This window comes from Salmo salar, chromosome 23 (assembly GCF_965601325.2).
Source record: "Salmo salar chromosome 23, fSalSal1, whole genome shotgun sequence".
Classification (NCBI taxonomy): domain Eukaryota; kingdom Metazoa; phylum Chordata; class Actinopteri; order Salmoniformes; family Salmonidae; genus Salmo; species Salmo salar.
The window spans coordinates 47,192,133-47,206,601 of NC_138313.1; the positions used below are offsets into that span (position 1 = coordinate 47,192,133).

At 48.1% G+C, this 14,469-nt stretch overlaps 1 protein-coding gene across 1 annotated transcript in view; it reads right to left on the reverse strand.

Moving 5' to 3' along the window:
- The window catches only part of LOC106584787 (protein phosphatase 1 regulatory subunit 12C), a 50,639-nt gene that overhangs the window by 12,032 nt on the left and 24,138 nt on the right, over positions 1-14,469 (reverse strand). The window contains exons 14-19 of the mRNA XM_082968263.1: positions 13,665-13,755; positions 13,118-13,408; positions 9,335-9,526; positions 8,504-8,586; positions 7,655-7,721; positions 4,785-4,889 (exon numbers count right to left, since the gene is read on the reverse strand). Of these exons, the coding sequence (XP_082824389.1) occupies positions 4,785-4,889; positions 7,655-7,721; positions 8,504-8,586; positions 9,335-9,526; positions 13,118-13,408; positions 13,665-13,755 (829 nt within the window). The remainder of the gene's footprint in view (positions 1-4,784; positions 4,890-7,654; positions 7,722-8,503; positions 8,587-9,334; positions 9,527-13,117; positions 13,409-13,664; positions 13,756-14,469) is intronic.

A 14,469-nucleotide genomic window follows, 5' to 3' on the forward strand; every position in this document is an offset into this window, starting at 1 on the left:
CTCTTCTCCTCCTCCTGCTGTACCGTGACAGATCTACGGTACCGTTTATCTCCCTCCTCCTCCTGCTGTACCCTGACAGATCTACGGTACCGTTTATCTCCCTCCTCCTCCTGCTGTACCGTGACAGATCTACGGTACCGTTTATCTCTTCTCCTCCTCCTGCTGTACCCTGACAGATCTACAGTACCGTTTATCTCTTCTCCTCCTCCTGCTGTACCGTGACAGATCTACGGTACCGTTTATCTCTCCTCCTCCTGCTGTACCGTGACAGATCTACGGTACCGTTTATCTCCCTCCTCCTCCTGCTGTACCCTGACAGATCTACGGTACCGTTTATCTCCCTCCTCCTCCTGCTGTACCCTGACAGATCTACGGTACCGTTTATCTCTTCTCCTCCTCCTGCTGTACCGTGACAGATCTACGGTACCGTTTATCTCCCTCCTCCTCCTGCTGTACCCTGACAGATCTACGGTACCGTTTATCTCTTCTCCTCCTCCTGCTGTACCGTGACAGATCTACGGTACCGTTTATCTCCCTCCTCCTCCTGCTGTACCGTGACAGATCTACGGTACCGTTTATCTCCCTCCTCCTCCTGCTGTACCGTGACAGATCTACGGTACCGTTTATCTCTTCTCCTCCTCCTGCTGTACCGTGACAGATCTACGGTACCGTTTATCTCTTCTCCTCCTCCTGCTGTACCGTGACAGATCTACGGTACCGTTTATCTCTTCTCCTCCTCCTGCTGTACCGTGACAGATCTACGGTACCGTTTATCTCCCTCCTCCTCCTGCTGTACCGTGACAGATCTACGGTACCGTTTATCTCCCTCCTCCTCCTGCTGCTGTACCCTGACAGATCTACGGTACCGTTTATCTCCCTCCTCCTCCTGCTGTACCGTGACAGATCTACGGTACCGTTTATCTCCCTCCTCCTCCTGATGTACCGTGACAGATCTACGGTACCGTTTATCTCTTCTCCTCCTCCTGCTGTACCGTGACAGATCTACGGTACCGTTTATCTCCCTCCTCCTCCTGCTGTACCCTGACAGATCTACGGTACCGTTTATCTCCCTCCTCCTCCTGCTGTACCCTGACAGATCTACGGTACCGTTTATCTCCCTCCTCCTCCTGCTGTACCCTGACAGATCTACGGTACCGTTTATCTCCCTCCTCCTGCTGCTGTACCCTGACAGATCTACAGTACCGTTTATCTCCCTCCTCCTCCTGCTGTACCCTGACAGATCTACAGTACCGTTTATCTCCCTCCTCCTCCTGCTGTACCGTGACAGATCTACGGTACCGTTTATCTCTCTCCTCCTCCTGCTGTACCGTGACAGATCTACGGTACCGTTTATCTCCCTCCTCCTCCTGCTGTACCGTGACAGATCTACGGTACCGTTTATCTCCCTCCTCCTCCTCCTGCTGTACCGTGACAGATCTACGGTACCGTTTATCTCTTCTCCTCCTCCTGCTGTACCCTGACAGATCTACAGTACCGTTTATCTCCCTCCTCCTCCTGCTGTACCCTGACAGATCTACGGTACCGTTTATCTCCCTCCTCCTCCTGCTGTACCCTGACAGATCTACAGTACCGTTTATCTCCCTCCTCCTCCTGCTGTACCCTGACAGATCTACAGTACCGTTTATCTCCCTCCTCCTCCTGCTGTACCCTGACAGATCTACAGTACCGTTTATCTCCCTCCTCCTCCTGCTGTACCCTGACAGATCTACGGTACCGTTTATCTCTTCTCCTCCTCCTGCTGTACCCTGACAGATCTACGGTACCGTTTATCTCCCTCCTCCTCCTGCTGTACCGTGACAGATCTACAGTACCGTTTATCTCTTCTCCTCCTCCTCCTGTACCCTGACAGATCTACGGTACCGTTTATCTCCCTCCTCCTCCTGCTGTACCCTGACAGATCTACGGTACCGTTTATCTCTTCTCCTCCTCCTGCTGTACCGTGACAGATCTACGGTACCGTTTATCTCCCTCCTCCTCCTGCTGTACCCTGACAGATCTACGGTACCGTTTATCTCCCTCCTCCTCCTGCTGTACCGTGACAGATCTACGGTACCGTTTATCTCTTCTCCTCCTCCTGCTGTACCCTGACAGATCTACAGTACCGTTTATCTCTTCTCCTCCTCCTGCTGTACCGTGACAGATCTACGGTACCGTTTATCTCTCCTCCTCCTGCTGTACCGTGACAGATCTACGGTACCGTTTATCTCCCTCCTCCTCCTGCTGTACCCTGACAGATCTACGGTACCGTTTATCTCCCTCCTCCTCCTGCTGTACCCTGACAGATCTACGGTACCGTTTATCTCTTCTCCTCCTCCTGCTGTACCGTGACAGATCTACGGTACCGTTTATCTCCCTCCTCCTCCTGCTGTACCCTGACAGATCTACGGTACCGTTTATCTCTTCTCCTCCTCCTGCTGTACCGTGACAGATCTACGGTACCGTTTATCTCCCTCCTCCTCCTGCTGTACCGTGACAGATCTACGGTACCGTTTATCTCCCTCCTCCTCCTGCTGTACCGTGACAGATCTACGGTACCGTTTATCTCTTCTCCTCCTCCTGCTGTACCGTGACAGATCTACGGTACCGTTTATCTCTTCTCCTCCTCCTGCTGTACCGTGACAGATCTACGGTACCGTTTATCTCTTCTCCTCCTCCTGCTGTACCGTGACAGATCTACGGTACCGTTTATCTCCCTCCTCCTCCTGCTGTACCGTGACAGATCTACGGTACCGTTTATCTCCCTCCTCCTCCTGCTGCTGTACCCTGACAGATCTACGGTACCGTTTATCTCCCTCCTCCTCCTGCTGTACCGTGACAGATCTACGGTACCGTTTATCTCCCTCCTCCTCCTGATGTACCGTGACAGATCTACGGTACCGTTTATCTCTTCTCCTCCTCCTGCTGTACCGTGACAGATCTACGGTACCGTTTATCTCCCTCCTCCTCCTGCTGTACCCTGACAGATCTACGGTACCGTTTATCTCCCTCCTCCTCCTGCTGTACCCTGACAGATCTACGGTACCGTTTATCTCCCTCCTCCTCCTGCTGTACCCTGACAGATCTACGGTACCGTTTATCTCCCTCCTCCTGCTGCTGTACCCTGACAGATCTACAGTACCGTTTATCTCCCTCCTCCTCCTGCTGTACCCTGACAGATCTACAGTACCGTTTATCTCCCTCCTCCTCCTGCTGTACCGTGACAGATCTACGGTACCGTTTATCTCCCTCCTCCTCCTGCTGTACCGTGACAGATCTACGGTACCGTTTATCTCCCTCCTCCTCCTGCTGTACCGTGACAGATCTACGGTACCGTTGATCTCCCTCCTCCTCCTGATGTACCGTGACAGATCTACGGTACCGTTTATCTCCCTCCTCCTCCTGCTGTACCGTGACAGATCTACAGTACCGTTTATCTCCCTCCTCCTCCTGCTGTACCCTGACAGATCTACGGTACCGTTTATCTCCCTCCTCCTCCTGCTGTACCGTGACAGATCTACGGTACCGTTTATCTCTTCTCCTCCTCCTGCTGGACCGTGACAGATCTACGGTACCGTTTATCTCCCTCCTCCTCCTGATGTACCGTGACAGATCTACGGTACCGTTTATCTCTCCTCCTCCTCCTGCTGTACCGTGACAGATCTACAGTACCGTTTATCTCTTCTCCTCCTCCTGCTGTACCGTGACAGATCTACGGTACCGTTTATCTCCCTCCTCCTCCTGCTGTACCCTGACAGATCTACGGTACCGTTTATCTCCCTCCTCCTGCTGCTGTACCCTGACAGATCTACGGTACCGTTTATCTCCCTCCTCCTCCTGCTGTACCGTGACAGATCTACGGTACCGTTTATCTCTTCTCCTCCTCCTGCTGTACCGTGACAGATCTACGGTACCGTTTATCTCCCTCCTCCTCCTGCTGTACCGTGACAGATCTACGGTACCGTTTATCTCCCTCCTCCTCCTGCTGTACCGTGACAGATCTACGGTACCGTTTATCTCCCTCCTCCTCCTGATGTACCGTGACAGATCTACGGTACCGTTTATCTCCCTCCTCCTCCTGCTGTACCGTGACAGATCTACAGTACCGTTTATCTCCCTCCTCCTCCTGCTGTACCCTGACAGATCTACGGTACCGTTTATCTCCCTCCTCCTCCTGCTGTACCGTGACAGATCTACGGTACCGTTTATCTCTTCTCCTCCTCCTGCTGTACCGTGACAGATCTACGGTACCGTTTATCTCCCTCCTCCTCCTGATGTACCGTGACAGATCTACGGTACCGTTTATCTCTCCTCCTCCTCCTGCTGTACCGTGACAGATCTACAGTACCGTTTATCTCTTCTCCTCCTCCTGCTGTACCGTGACAGATCTACGGTACCGTTTATCTCCCTCCTCCTCCTGCTGTACCCTGACAGATCTACGGTACCGTTTATCTCCCTCCTCCTGCTGCTGTACCCTGACAGATCTACGGTACCGTTTATCTCCCTCCTCCTCCTGCTGTACCGTGACAGATCTACGGTACCGTTTATCTCTTCTCCTCCTCCTGCTGTACCCTGACAGATCTACAGTACCGTTTATCTCTTCTCCTCCTCCTGCTGTACCGTGACAGATCTACGGTACCGTTTATCTCCCTCCTCCTCCTGATGTACCGTGACAGATCTACGGTACCGTTTATCTCTTCTCCTCCTCCTCCTGCTGCTGTACCCTGACAGATCTACGGTACCGTTTCTGTTTACTAGTCTGTCCATGAGAGATTGGTGTGTGTGACCTGGGTAGCCTTGTCCAGGTCCAGTCTGGTCTGAGAGATGGTTCTCTGGGTATCTTGCAGTTGAGACTGGAGCTGACCATTCTCCCTGGACACCACCTCAAACAGCTGGGACAGAAAGACATCACATTATTATTGAACTTTATTAGAACAATTCCAATTATATATATATATACACACATATATAAAGTTAACAAAAATATAACGGCTTGTCCCATGTTTCATGAGCTGAAATAAAAGATCCCAGACATTTTCCAGACAAACAAAAATCTTATTTCTCTCCAATGTTGTACACAAATTAATTTACATCCCTGTTAGTGAGCATTTCTCCTTTGCCAAGATAATCCATCCACCTGACAGGTGTGGCATATCAAGAACCTGATTAAACAGCATGATCATTACACAGGTGCACCTTGTGCTGGGGACAATAAAAGGCCACTCTAAAATGTACAGTTTTGTCACACAACACAATGCCACAGATGTCTCAAGTTGAGGGAGTGTGTAATTGGCATGGTGACTGCAGGAATGTCCACCAGGGCTGTTGCCAGAGAATTTAATTAGTTCATTTCTCTACCATAAACCGACTCCAACGTCCTTTTAGAGAATTTGGCAGTACGTCCAACCGGCGCGGAACAGGTGTAACCATGCCAGCCCAGGACCTCGATATCCGTCTTCTTCACCTGAGGGGTCGTCTGAGACCACCCACCCAGACAGCTGATGAAACTGAGGGTGTATTTCTGTCTGTAATAAAGCCCTTTTGTGGGGAAAAACTCATTCTGATTGTCCTGTCTCCCCAGTGGGTGAGCCTGGCACCCAAGAGGATGGGCCTATGCTCTCCCAGGCCCTCCCCTGGCTACACCCCTGCCGCTCATGTGAAATCCATAGATTAGGGCCTAATGAATTTATTTCAATTGACTGATACCCTTATATGAACTGTATCTCAGTAAAACCGTTGAAATTGTTGCATGTTGCGTTTTATTCATTTCAGTATATACAGTTGAAGTCGGAAGTTTACATACACATTAGCCATACACCGTAGCCAAATACATTTAAAAGTTTAAATACATTTAAACTTTTTCACAATTCCTGACATTTAATCCTCGTAAAAATTCCCTGTTTTAGGTCAGTTAGGATCACCACTTTATTTTAAGAATGTGAAATGTCAGAATAATAGTAGAGAGAATTATTTATTTCAGCTTTTATTTCTTTCATCACATTCCCAGCGGGTCAGAAGTTTACATACTCAATTAGTATTTGGTAGCATTGCCTTTAAATTGTTTAACTTGGGTCAAACATTTTGGGTAGCCTTCCACAAGCTTCCCACAATAAGTTGGGTGAATTTTGGCCCATTTCTCTTGACAGAGCTGGTGTAACTGAGTCAGGTTTGTAGGCCTCCTTGCTCGCACACGCTTTTTCAGCTCGGCCCACAAATTGTCTATGGGATTGAGGTCAGGGCTTTGTGATGGCCACTCCAATACCTTGACTTTGTTGTCCTTAAGCCATTTTGCCACAACTTTGGAAGTATGCTTGGGGTCATTGTCCATTTGGAAGGCCCATTTGCGACCAAGCTTTAACTTCCTGACTGATGTCTTGAGATGTTGCTTCAATATATCCACATAATTTTCCTACATCATGATGCCATCTATTTTGTGAAGTGCACCAGTCCCTCCTTCAGCAAAGCACCCCCACAACATGATGCCAACCCCGTGCTTTACGGTTGGGATGGTGTTCTTCGGCTTGCAAGCCTCCCCCTTTTTCCTCCAAACATAACTATGGTCATTATGGCCAAACAGTTATATGTTTGTTTCATCAGACCAGAGGACATTTCTCCAAAAAGTACGATCTTTGTCCCCATATGCAGTTGCAAACTGTAGTCTGGCTTTTTATGGCGGTTTTGGAGCAGTGGCTTCTTCCTTGCTGAGCGGCCTTTCAGGTTATGTCGATATAAGACTCGTTTTACTGTGGATATAGATACTTTTGTACCTGTTTCCTCCAGCATCTTCACAAGGTCCTTTGCTGTTGTTCTGGGATTGATTTGCACTTTTCACACCAAAGTACGTTCATCTCTAGGAGACAGAACGTGTCTCCTTCCTGAGCGGCATGACGGCTGCGCGGTCCCATTGTGTTTATACTTGCGTACCATTGTTTGTACAGATGAATGTGGTACCTTCAGGCGTTTGGAAATTGCTCCCAAGGATGAACCAGACTTGTGGAGGTCTACAATCTTTTTTCTGAGTTCTTGGCTGATTTCTTTTGATTTTCCCATGATGTCAAGCAAAGAGGCACTGAGTTTGAAGGCAGGCCTTGAAATACATCCACAGGTACACCTCCAATTGACTGAAATGATGTCAATTAGCCTATCAGAAACTTCTAAAGCCATGACATCATTTTCTGGAATTTTCCAAGCTGTTTAAAGGCACACTCAACTTAGTGAATGTAAACTTCTGACCTACTGGAATTGTGATACAGTGAATTATAAGTGAAATAATCTGTCTGGAAACAATTGTTGGAAAAATTACTTGTGTCATGCACAAAGTAGATGTCCTAACCGACTTGCCAAAACTATAGCTTGTTAACAAGAAATTTGTGCAGTGGTTGAAAAACGAGTTTTAATGACTCCAACCTAAGTGTATGTAAACTTCCAACTTCAACTGTATACCATTTAGCAGATGCTTTTATCCAAAGCGACTTAGTCCTGGTTAGTCGTGCATGCATAAAAAAATGTACACCAGAGAGAGAAAGCATTTATTGAATTGCATAGAGAGAGAGGGAGGGTTAGTTAAGCGAATGATTGCCTGTGAGAGAGTACTGAAACTCTTCTAGACCCTCTAATATTGACTAGCCCCTTTTCAAATCATTCAAACTATTTTTACCTTCTTGTAATCCTTAGTTTCAGAGCCGCCGCCTCTGTCGATACAGTCGTTACATGACATGTCGGACCTGAAGAGAGCAGGGAGCAGAGATATTATAATGACTCCTCAGAGGTTAGAGATATTATAATGACTCCTCAGAGGTCAGAGATATAATGACTCCTCAGAGGTCAGAGATATTATAATGACTCCTCAGAGGTCAGAGATATTATAATGACTCCTCAGAGGTCAGAGATATTATAATGACTCCTCAGAGGTCAGAGATATTATAATGACTCCTCAGAGGTCAGAGATATTATAATGACTCCTCAGAGGTCAGAGATATTATAATGACTCCTCATAGGTCAGAGATATTATAATGACTCCTCAGAGGTCAGAGATATTATAATGACTCCTCAGAGGTCAGAGATATTATAATGACTCCTCAGAGGTCAGAGATATTATAATGACTCCTCAGAGGTCAGAGATATTATAATGACTCCTCAGAGGTCAGAGATATTATAATGACTCCTCAGAGGTCAGAGATATTATAATGACTCCTCAGAGGTCAGAGATATTATAATGACTCCTCAGAGGTCAGAGATATTATAATGACTCCTCAGAGGTCAGAGATATTATAATGACTCCTCAGAGGTCAGAGATATTATAATGACTCCTCAGAGGTCAGAGATGTTATAATGACTCCTCAGAGGTCAGAGATGTTATTATGACTCCTCAGAGGTCAGAGATGTTATTATGACTCCTCAGAGGTCAGAGATATTATGACTCCTCAGAGGTCAGAGATAATGCTCACTACTATGAGATAATCAGGAACCAGACTGAATACGCAAAGGCTAACGGTCAGATCCATACCTGGTGCTGGAGTGCCTGTCTGTCTGTGGATCCTGCCCACTGCCTCCCAACCCCTCCTCTCCACTGGGCTCGTTGTCATCACTCTACAGGACCACAGAGATCAGTAGGTCAATACATTATGGATGGTAATATCCTCATTACGGCAGGTTATTACCAGGATATAACCTGGTAATCTTATAACCAGAACTAGCCCACCCCACACTCATTATGGATTGCAATGTCATCCTTGTGACAGGTTACAAACAGCACATGTTATAATGTCTATGCCGTCCTTATGAAAGGTTATAACCAGGACTAGCTCATGCACTCACCTCTACAGCCCTCATTATGTGATTTCAATGTCATCTTAGCAGTACTTTTGACACGGTTATAATGCATTTATGAGCAAGGGTTTTATAGGGTTATAAGCATGACTACAACAGGTTATAAGGCATGTATGAGCAAGGGTTTTATAGGGTTATAAGCATGACTACGACAGGTTATAATGCATTTATGAACAAGGGTTTTATAGGGTTATAAGCATGACTACGACAGGTTTTAATGCATTTATGAGCGAGGGTTTTATAGGGTTATAAGCATGACCACGACAGGTTATAATGCATTTATGAGTGAGGGTTTTATAGGGTTATAAGCATGACTACGACAGGTTATAATGCATTTATGAGCAAGGGTTTTATAGGGTTATAAGCATGACTACAACAGGTTATAAGGCATGTATGAGCAAGTGTTGTATGGGGTTATAAGCATGACTACGACAGGTTATAAGGCATGTATGAGCAAGGGTTGTATAGGGTTATAAGCATGACTACGACAGGTTACAAATACACTAACATCTCCAGCCCTCTGAGCTCTCCTCCTGGCCCGGGCTCTCCGTCTCTCCCTGGCGATACGGTCACTCTCACTCTCCCCTTCTGCACTCCTCTCCTGGCCGGAGGTCTGGGGACGAGGGGTACCAGCCGGTTGAGTCAGCCCCAACAGGTCAGACTTCTGCAGGCTGGCGATACGGGACCTCCAGCTTACTTCCTGAAGACAGTTATCATCTTTAGGAAATATGTTATCCACCATACAGACATCATACTGATGTCCCTGGATGTCCTATGTTGTACACCCCCTTATAAGAAGTGTAGCTATATTGCTTATACCAATCCAATACTCTGATGTAATACCCTTGATCTAGGGTGTAGGGGTTAAATACCACTGCTCTAGGGTGTAGGGGCTAGGGTGTAGGGGTTAAATACCGCTGCTCTAGGGTGTAGGGGTTAAATACCGCTGCTCTAGGGTGTAGGGGTTAAATACCGCTGCTCTAGGGTGTAGGGGTTAAATACCACTGCTCTAGGGTGTAGGGGCTAGGGTGTAGGAGTTAAATACCGCTGCTCAAGGGTGTAGGGGTTAAATACCACTGCTCTAGGGTGTAGGGGCTAGGGTGTAGGGGTTAAATACTGCTGCTCTAGGGTGTAGGGGTTAAATACCACTGCTCTAGGGTGTAGGGGCTAGGGTGTAGGGGTTAAATACTGCTGCTCTAGGGTGTAGGGGTTAAATACTGCTGCTCTAGGGTGTAGGGGTAAAATACCGCTGCTCTAGGGTGTAGGGGTTAAATACCGCTGCTCTAGGGTGTAGGGGTTAAATACCGCTGCTCTAGGGTGTAGGGGTTAAATACCACTGCTCTAGGGTGTAGATGCTAGGGTGTAGGAGTTAAATACTGCTGCTCTAGGGTGTAGGGGCTAGGGTGTAGGAGTTAAATACTGCTGCTCTAGGGTGTAGGGGTTAAATACTGCTGCTCTAGGGTGTAGGGGTTAAATACCGCTGCTCTAGGGTGTAGGGGCTAGGGTGTAGGAGTTAAATACTGCTGCTCTAGGGTGTAGGGGTTAAATACCGCTGCTCTAGGGTGTAGGTGCTAGGGTGTAGGGGTTAAATACTGCTGCTCTAGGGTGTAGGGGTTAAATACTGCTGCTCTAGGGTGTAGGGGTTAAATACCGCTGCTCTAGGGTGTAGGGGTTAAATACCGCTGCGCTAGGGTGTAGGGGCTAGGGTGTAGGAGTTAAATACTGCTGCTCTAGGGTGTAGGGGTTAAATACCGCTGCTCTAGGGTGTAGGTGCTAGGGTGTAGGAGTTAAATACTGCTGCTCTAGGGTGTAGGGGCTAGGGTGTAGGAGTTAAATACTGCTGCTCTAGGGTGTAGGGGCTAGGGTGTAGGGGTTAAATACCGCTGCTCTAGATTGTAGGGGCTAGGGTGTAGGAGTTAAATACCGCTGCTCTAGAGTGTAGGGGCTAGGGTGTAGGTGTTAAATACCGCTGCTCTAGGGTGTAGGGGCTAGGGTGTAGGGGTTAAATACTGCTGCTCTAGGGTGTAGGTGCTAGGGTGTAGGGGTTAAATACCGCTGCTCTACTGTGTAGGGGTTAAATACCGCTGCTCTAGGGTGTAGGTGCTAGGGTGTAGGGGTTAAATACTGCTGCTCTAGGGTGTAGGTGCTAGGGTGTAAGGGTTAAATACCGCTGCTCTAGAGTGTAGGGGCTAGGGTGTAGGAGTTAAATACTGCTGCTCTAGGGTGTAGGGGTTAAATACTGCTGCTCTAGGGTGTAGGAGTTAAATACCGCTGCTCTAGGGTGTAGGGGCTAGGGTGTAGGAGTTAAATACTGCTGCTCTAGGGTGTAGGGGTTAAATACCGCTGCTCTAGGGTGTAGGGGTTAAATACCGCTGCTCTAGGGTGTAGGGGCTAGGGTGTAGGAGTTAAATACTGCTGCTCTAGGGTGTAGGGGTTAAATACCGCTGCTCTAGGGTGTAGGTGCTAGGGTGTAGGAGTTAAATACTGCTGCTCTAGGGTGTAGGGGCTAGGGTGTAGGGGTTAAATACCGCTGCTCTAGAGTGTAGGAGTTAAATACCGCTGCTCTAGAGTGTAGGGGCTAGGGTGTAGGTGTTAAATACCGCTGCTCTAGGGTGTAGGGGCTAGGGTGTAGGGGTTAAATACTGCTGCTCTAGGGTGTAGGTGCTAGGGTGTAGGGGTTAAATACCGCTGCTCTAGAGTGTAGGGGCTAGGGTGTAGGAGTTAAATACTGCTGCTCTAGGGTGTAGGGGTTAAATACTGCTGCTCTAGGGTGTAGGAGTTAAATACCGCTGCTCTAGGGTGTAGGGGCTAGGGTGTAGGAGTTAAATACTGCTGCTCTAGGGTGTAGGGGTTAAATACCGCTGCTCTAGGGTGTAGGGGCTAGGGTGTAGGGGTTAAATACTGCTGCTCTAGGGTGTAGGTGCTAGGGTGTAGGGGTTAAATACCGCTGCTCTAGAGTGTAGGGGCTAGGGTGTAGGAGTTAAATACTGCTGCTCTAGGGTGTAGGGGTTAAATACTGCTGCTCTAGGGTGTAGGAGTTAAATACCGCTGCTCTAGGGTGTAGGGGCTAGGGTGTAAGAGTTAAATACTGCTGCTCTAGGGTGTAGGGGTTAAATACTGCTGCTCTAGGGTGTAGGAGTTAAATACCGCTGCTCTAGGGTGTAGGGGCTAGGGTGTAGGAGTTAAATACTGCTGCTCTAGGGTGTAGGGGTTAAATACCGCTGCTCTAGGGTGTAGGGGTTAAATACCGCTGCTCTAGGGTGTAGGGGCTAGGGTGTAGGAGTTAAATACTGCTGCTCTAGGGTGTAGGGGTTAAATACCGCTGCTCTAGGGTGTAGGTGCTAGGGTGTAGGAGTTAAATACTGCTGCTCTAGGGTGTAGGGGCTAGGGTGTAGGAGTTAAATACTGCTGCTCTAGGGTGTAGGGGCTAGGGTGTAGGGGTTAAATACCGCTGCTCTAGAGTGTAGGGGCTAGGGTGTAGGAGTTAAATACCGCTGCTCTAGAGTGTAGGGGCTAGAGTGTAGGTGTTAAATACCGCTGCTCTAGGGTGTAGGGGCTAGGGTGTAGGGGTTAAATACTGCTGCTCTAGGGTGTAGGTGCTAGGGTGTAGGGGTTAAATACCGCTGCTCTAGAGTGTAGGGGCTAGGGTGTAGGAGTTAAATACCGCTGCTCTAGTGTGTAGGGGTTAAATACCGCTGCTCTAGGGTGTAGGTGCTAGTGTGTAGGGGTTAAATACCGCTGCTCTAGGGTGTAGGTGCTAGGGTGTAGGGGTTAAATACCGCTGCTCTAGGGTGTAGGGGCTAGGGTGTAGGAGTTAAATACTGCTGCTCTAGGGTGTAGGAGTTAAATACTGCTGCTCTAGGGTGTAGGAGTTAAATACCACTGCTCTAGGGTGTAGGGGCTAGGGTGTAGGAGTTAAATACCGCTGCTCTAGAGTGTAGGGGCTAGGGTGTAGGAGTTAAATACCGCTGCTCTAGGGTGTAGGGGCTAGGGTGTAGGGGTTAAATACCGCTGCTCTAGGGTGTAGGGGTTAAATACCGCTGCTCTAGGGTGTAGGGGTTAAATACCGCTGCTCTAGAGTGTAGGGGCTAGGGTGTAGGAGTTAAATACTGCTGCTCTAGGGTGTAGGGGCTAGGGTGTAGGGGTTAAATACTGCTGCTCTAGGGTGTAGGGGCTAGGGTGTAGGAGTTAAATACTGCTGCTCTAGGGTGTAGGGGCTAGGGTGTAGGAGTTAAATACTGCTGCTCTAGGGTGCAGGGTGTAGTGTGTAGGGGTTAAATACTGCTCTCACCCCCTCTTCTGCTTTCTTCTTATTGGCCTCTTCCTTCTCCTCCTCCTCCTCTTTCCTTGCCTTCTCTCTCCCTTTGTCCGTCTGTGCTGTCTTCATGGCCTTGTCTCTCCCTTCGTCCGTCTGTGCTGTCTTCATGGCCTTGTCTCTCCCTTCGTCCGTCTGTGCTGTCTTCATGGCCTTGTCTCTCCCTTCGTCCGTCTGTGCTGTCTTCATGGCCTTGTCTCTCCCTTCGTCCGTCTGTGCTGTCTTCATTGTCTTCTCAGCTTCCTTCAGGTCTGTGAGTGTCACCCCCTGATTGGACAACAAACAGGAGGTTTTAGTCATGTCCTTGTCAGACAGACAAATCACAATGCCTGCCAATCTACTGGATTGTTCCATCTCATTTGCTTAGAAATCTCTTCTCTCTTTCACTGATTGGAGAAGACTTATCAGGTGAAAACAATATGGTGAAAGGAAGCTCATTGGACTGGCTTTCTCAGATCAGATGAAGGAGAGAAGGCGAAGAAGGGGGAAAATGCTGTGTATTTCCTGTCTGGATATATCTGACCTGAGTGGATCGTCGTGACTGTCTGGCGTGTCTGGAGCGAGCCTTCCTCTGAGCCTCAGCCTCCTCATCACGTACCGGGGTCAAGTAGGACCTGGACCGGGGAAACACAAAACATTATTTATTACATTACCCATAACATTATCATGAAATGATTTAGACATCAAGCACCAGGGTCAGGTAGGATCTGGACCAGGGAACACAAATTATATAACTACATTTATCAACATTTGCCTACATTTAACTCATATTTAGCTACATAGATATAGACAGTAGGAAAGATAAGAAGGAGAAAGGTAAGAAAGGTAAGAGGGGAGAAAGGCAAGAAGGACAAAGATAAGAAGGAGAAAGGTAAGAGAGAGAAAGGTAAGAGGGAGAAAGGTAAGAGGGGAGAAAGGCAAGAGGGAGAAACGTAAAAGTGAGAAACGTAAGAAGGACAAAGATAAGAAGGAGAAAGGTAAGAGGGAGAAAGACAAGAGGGAGAAAGACAAGAGGGGAGAAAGACAAGAGGGGAGAAAGACAAGAGGGGAGAAGGACAAGAGGGGAGAAAGACAAGAGGGGAGAAAGACAAGAGGGGAGAAAGGTAAGAGGGGAGAAAGACAAGAGGGGAGAAAGACAAGAGGGGAGAAAGACAAGAGGGGAGAAAGACAAGAGGGGAGAAAGACAAGAGGGGAGAAAGACAAGAGGGGAGAAAGGTAAGAGGGAGTAAGGTAAGAGGGAGAAAGGTAAGAGGGGAGAAAGATACGAAGGAGAAAGGTAAGAGGGAGAAAGGTAAGAGGGAGAAAGATAAGAAGGAGAAAGACAAGAG